General features: G+C 40.4%; 1 protein-coding gene across 1 annotated transcript in view; it reads left to right on the top strand.

The window, feature by feature from the left end:
- Window positions 1-438: 438 nt before the first annotated feature.
- Window positions 439-6,293, top strand: part of irf9 (interferon regulatory factor 9) — a gene marked incomplete at its 5' end in the record, with an annotated part of 19,056 nt that continues 13,201 nt past the window's right edge. The window contains 2 exon segments of the mRNA XM_037694247.1: window positions 439-561; window positions 647-818. Of these exon segments, the coding sequence (XP_037550175.1) occupies window positions 439-561; window positions 647-818 (295 nt within the window).

Raw genomic sequence — 6,293 nt, forward strand, 5'->3', positions numbered from 1 at the left:
TGGATGGATGATGGATGGATGGATTGATTGATTGATTGGATGGATGATGGATGGATGGATTGATTGATTGATTGGATGGATGATGGAGGGATGGATTGATTGATTGATTGGATGGATGATGGAGGGATGGATTTATTGATTGGATGGATGATGGATTGATTGATTGATTGATTGATTGGATGGATGATGGATTGATTGATTGATTGATGGATGGATGAAAGTCTTAATCCCAGTCTTAAAACTGGATAATGTGTCAGCCTCACGGACAGAAACAGGAAGTTGGTTCCACAAGAGAGGAGCCTGAGAACTGGAAGATCTTAATCCCATTCTGCTTTTGGAAACTCCAGGAACCACGAGTAAACCTGCAGTTAGTAACCAGCTTGGTTCTCACTGTGTTCAGCTGATGTTTGAGTGAATCTCTGCTGTGTTTGATCTCAGGTCAGCAGTGGGAAATATCCAGGTGTGATGTGGGACGACGATGATAAAACCATGTTCCGCATCCCCTGGAAGCACGCAGGGAAACACGACTTCCGTAAAGACGAGGACGCGGCGCTCTTTAAGGTGTCGATGCTTTCTGACCACCGCACATTCACATCCGTTCAGATCATCTTTGATGAAGCTCAGCAGAGTCTTGTGTTCCCTGCAGGCGTGGGCAGAGTTCAAAGGCAAGCCGTCAGACGACAGCCCCGCTGCCTGGAAGACCCGTCTGCGCTGCGCCCTCAACAAGAGTCCCGAGTTCAAGGAGGTGATGGACCGAGCCCAGCTGGACATCTCTGAGCCGTACAAGGTGTACCGCCTCGTCCCCATCAGTGAGCAGGGTGAGACGTCACACACAGTCACACTTTTACTTTGTTTTCTGAGCGACCGCAGAGGAATGACCCTTTTTATCACCTCCAGGTAATAACTGATGTTCTGGTGGTGAATCAAATGTAATAATGATGATGTCAGAGCTGTAAAAGTCCATGTTAGATTTTAAGTATTTACATACATCTCTTTCAGAAACATGAAATATTCAGTATGCTTATTTTAGTTGTTTGGCATGATTTGTCAAATTTTAAAGCAAAATAATGGAATTAATTTAAAAATGACTGTATTTAGTAAATGCTAAAACAGAAAATGGTTAGGACTAAAATAATTACACCCCCCCCCCACACACACACACACACACTCTCTCTCACAATTTAAATAAAGGCTGACAAAGAATCTGGAATCCAGAGATTTTTAGATTAAACAATAAATATATTTAAGAGCCTATCTTTACAAAACTCTCCGAAGTGTTTTAGGTAAATCTTTTTTTAATCTGAAGTTAATTTGGACTGTTGTGCAGCTGGAATAACTTTAATTTACTGGTTTTAAGACCTGCAACTACCATCTTCTCCTTTATTTTCCAGAACAGTCAGTATATGCATGTGTGTGTGTGTGTGTGTGTGTGTGTGTGTGTGTGTGTGTGTGTGTCCTTGTTTATGCTACTTTGTGAGGCCCATTTTTCCAACTTATACTACATTGTGGGGACCAACTGCTCCTTATGGGGCCCAAAGCCCGGGCCCCATAAGAAGAAGTCCCGTTGGTGGGTTAGGGGCTAGGTTTAGGACTAAGGTGTGAATTGAGGATGTGTTAGGTTTAGGGTTAGGTATGTACTGGTAATGGTTAGGTTATGGATAAAGGTTATGGTTAGGCTATAGAAATGAATGAAAAATGAATGGAAGTCAATGCAAAGGCCCCACAAAGATAGCAAAACAAACCTGTGTGTGTGTGTGTGCAGGTAAATTTCAAGACTAGTACGAGCCTCACCATTAAACAATACAGAGATTAAATTACTGCAGTAATAAATACATACGTAGTATACATTTCTGAATTGGTAGAAATAAAATATTCATGTTGGCTATGATGTGACAACAAGTAAGGTGTAGCCAGATTAAACTAATCCAACTGACCTGCAGTAATTTAATCTTCAGTCTAATCCATTGAACAATAATTGCTGAGTCATTTGTTTCTATCCAAACACAGAAGAACAAACACATAAATGTCGCAGAGATAAGCATTTGAAACTACTAAATCACACTTTATGTTCAAAACAACATTTCAGTCCTGTCATGTACTTCTGGTGTTGAGGGAGTGGTGGTGCAGAGGTTAGAGAAGGTGGGGCTGTGATCAGAAAGTCGCTGGTTCAACTCCCTGGACCGACAACATCAAAATGTGTGTGGGGAAGATGAAACACTCACACCTGCTTCCACCCTCCTTTGCCCCACCCTGGGCCCTTGAGCAAGGCCCTTAACCCCCACCATCTGCTCCCCCATGTGTCCTACATGCAGCTCTCTGCTCCACACAGAGGCTGTGGTCGCTCGGTGTCTGTGGTTGAGTCAGGAAGAACATCCGGTGTAAAGATTTCCAAGTCTTTGTGAGAGTTAGTTCACTGTGGCGACCCCTGAAGAAGGGAGCAGCCGAAAGAAAAAACACACTAATGGTGGTTAAAGCTGTAGATGTCACAGACTCTAACAACCAAACCATCTGAAACAAGTAGAGAGAAAAGAGCCAAACTCAAGTACTTACTGGTAGTACAATTACAACTCTATGAATATTTACTACAACTACTAACGATCTCTGCCCGTTCTGCACTGCGCTCCTCACACAGTTGGGACTAACAACATTGCAGCCGGCGGGCTGGCTCACTCTTCATAACGTGGACTGAATATGAATCTATTATTAATCTTTTCTTCCATGAAACACCAGGTACTCACCGGTTTTAACTAAAAGGAAAACAACGAATCATTTTAAGATGAAAAACGGCGCCCAAAGGAAAACGTCAGACATATTCAACTGAGATTCTGTTTAAAAGGTTATGAAAGATGAATATCTTACCTGTTGCAGATAGCTTTTTGAGTTACCTCAGCTCGGATAAATCAAGTTTTTGTCTGACTGGATTGACAAGCTGAGAGCTAGTTCGAACAAAACTAACCTTAAATCGCTGCTGTCTTAAAACGGCTCCAGTCTCAAAGGGTTCTTACAAACGTCACCATCATATTTACATTTCATGGGGTTTACAAAGAATTCTGGGATTGTTTGCAGCAACAAATAGTGTAAATATATATACATACTTGAGAGTAAATAGCAGCCAAAAGACGTAGAACTTCCCAGGACATCCAGGCGTCACATGTAGAGGCAACGTCATGCGATTTCTGCCAGATTAACCAGATTCATTTCTGCCAGATTACTTAATCTAATGTGAATTTCCTGCTGCTGGAACTCCCCACTTTTCAGTTTGAACTGAGGAACCTTTGATGAGGAGTAACACATCTAAAAACAAGAAAAGAAGTTGAGTTGTTCTGTTTAAGAACGTTCAGGGTTTGTGTAATTCAGTAATGACGGCAGTCACTATGAAGGTTTGAATAATATAGTTAGAATAAACTGCTGTGAAATGTTACGTATTGAAGCTGCTTTAACGTGACCCTTTCATCTAAACTAGTCATTTGAATTTTGTCAGTACTGCCTGAACAGACCCACCTCTAAAATCAGATCATTGTCGTCTTAAAACAACTCCAACCTTCACAATATCACAGCGATTCAGATGAAAGGTAATATTTCAATCGTTACACCAGAGGTTCACAAACTTTTAGCTTCCAACCTCTAAAATAACGACGGCAACCCCAAATATCCGTAGTTGAACAACACAAAGTTTGCTATTAAAAAAGGTAAATGCGAGCAGATCGACCAAACCAACCGCCTAAACTCATATTACACCATTATTTTCTATGTTTCACCATTGATTTAATATTTTAAAATAACTCAAATTTTATTGGCTGTATTTATTTTTGTAGCTTGTTGGTTTCTGAAAAATCATCTCAAGATATCAGTGTTTTGTGACCCACAGTGGGGTCCTGACGGAAGCACTGCCCACTGTCCATTTTTCACTACTCTGTTTCTTAAACACTAAAGGTAAACCTTTAGTGCCATATGTTGCTGGTGTGATTTACGCCTGTAAACTATGACAGAATTAGAGCCTGACCAATATGGACATTTTGGCTATCGTCCATATTGAGAGGGGCAGGCTATAATGGCTGAAAATTTTTCAGCTTTGTCCCAAGAATCTAAGGAAACAGCGAGTGGAGCGGGGCTTGTTTATTTAGCACAGCTGTTAGCAACCATGAAGCTAATCAGATCCATGCTATATGTAGTCCCATACTAGGTTTACAAGTGTGTTACAAAAATATAAATTAAACAAAGAAACACTCTTATCTGTTCATTAAACAGTCAGTCATGTATGGTGAAGGTCTAATTAGTTTTGACCACAGCAGAGTTTATTTTTCTTTGTAGAGAAGTAAAGATTTCAGAAAAACAATGTGTTTCTTTCAGAACGACAAAGATAATATAATTATAACGTCCAGTACTCTGCTTTGGTCCATTATTCAGTTGATTTGTACATTAAGACAGAATGTCAGAGCTGAAATGCACTTCTCAAGTATCAAGTTAAAAGTTTTAAATCTTTAACACTGATATATTTTACCTCTGCATTAGATTTGTTGTTCTGGATACAGTTTTACAAGCCTGCACTACGTTGTCTAAAGGTTAGCTTGCTAACTTGAGAGGCACATATCTAACGACAAGCAGGTTGGAGGATTGAAGATAATACATTATTGTTAATTTGTTTTACAGATCAGTTAACATGCTCTCTTCAGCAAAATATGCCACTATTGTTCCCTGCTTCTGCTGCCCTGCAAGTGAAACTTAAGTGAACGGCCATGACTTGAAAGTAGTCTTCATGCCCCCTCTGCTGGATACATTGTACAATTACAGCTGGTTCACAGCATTTTAGGGGTGAAAATTAAAAGTGTTTATATCGGTGCATATTGGGACAGTTATCACCAGTATGTCCCCATACGTCTAGCCTAAAATATCAGCCCTACCGATATATCAGTCGGGCTCTAGATAGAATTTCATGTCAACAGACGTGTTTTGCAGAAGCTGGTGGTGAAGTAAAAGTTTATCAAATTAATTTTTGAAGATATGAGTTCCTTTAAGGTGGCAGTACTCCCTCCACTCTGGTCCTAGCCATAGGATACTATACCATACTAGCTATTAGCTTATCAAACTGAGGCTATCTACAACAGGTAAGATACTGATTAGTCATAACATCTACACAGAAACCCCACCTCAGAAGGGCTGAATTATTCCTTTAAGTGGCTCTTTTGTTGTTAAAGTAAATCTTGAATTTATTTGTTAGAAACTGAGCTTGATGTTGAACAACAGTAGAAGTGTTTTTTATATTAAATACTTTTCCTTTCTTGAGTGCTTAGATCACATCATTAGTCTGGTTCTACATATCAGATAACATATAATTATAACATCCAGTTCTCTGGTTTGGTCCATTATTCAGTTGATTTGCACATTAAGGCAGAATGTCAGAGCTGAATGCACTTCTCAAGTATCAAGTTCAAAGTTTTAAAGCCTAAAGTGCCGCAGCATGAACTGCAGGCAGCTTTTAATTGGCCCCATTTAAAACCAGTGCATCTGTCACAGTGGGTGGTGCAGCCTGCTCTTTAGATCAGTAAAATATCAGATTGATGGGTGGAGTTCAGCAGAAGTTTGTTTTGGTGTTTCTGGAGCCTGGAGGAACAAAGACGGGTCAGAATCCTGGTTAAACTGCGTGTGGTCTTCTGTCGAGTCAGCTGAGACAAAGATCCTGGCCATGTTGAACTTGTGTTCCAGATAACGTCGACCTGAGTGGTGTTCAGATCATATCATTGACCTTTGACCTGTTCAGCTGCACACGCAGCGCACTTCTAAAGGGTGTTAACCAGAGTGATCGCCCCGCAGCGATACGACACTTTGCAGCGTTTAACGTGTCGGATGACGTTTGTTGTCTGGCTGCTCATCTTTTAGAGTTCTGTGGGAAGGTCATGAACAGTCAGTATCTTAACTGTTGTAGGTAGCTCTTTGAACAACCTCGGTTTGGAGACATCGTTTGTATTAGTTCACACATTTTACTCCATTAGTTTCACGCTGTAACAAACAAACTTTTATATGAATTATCTCTTTATTTCAAACTTCAAGCAGATTTGATTCGTGAGAAACGAGGCAGGAATGGGTATTTTGGTTGTGAAGGTTGCAGACTCCTGAGCAAGAACATTCCAACAGAACGTTTAAACATCTCCTCACAGTTAGCTGTTCTTGTGTCAGCCGATACATTGAGTCAGACTCTGGTGGTTTTGTTTTTGTATTATTTTTACTCCTGCCCTGGAAAACTCACGCTGCCTCTGATTTCACAGTCAGGAGTTCGTTTTGGTTTTATTATGGAA

The sequence above is a fragment of the Nematolebias whitei genome, chromosome 20 (genome assembly GCF_014905685.2).
Source record: "Nematolebias whitei isolate Nwh7 chromosome 20, NemWhi1, whole genome shotgun sequence".
Taxonomy (NCBI): Eukaryota; Metazoa; Chordata; class Actinopteri; order Cyprinodontiformes; family Rivulidae; genus Nematolebias; species Nematolebias whitei.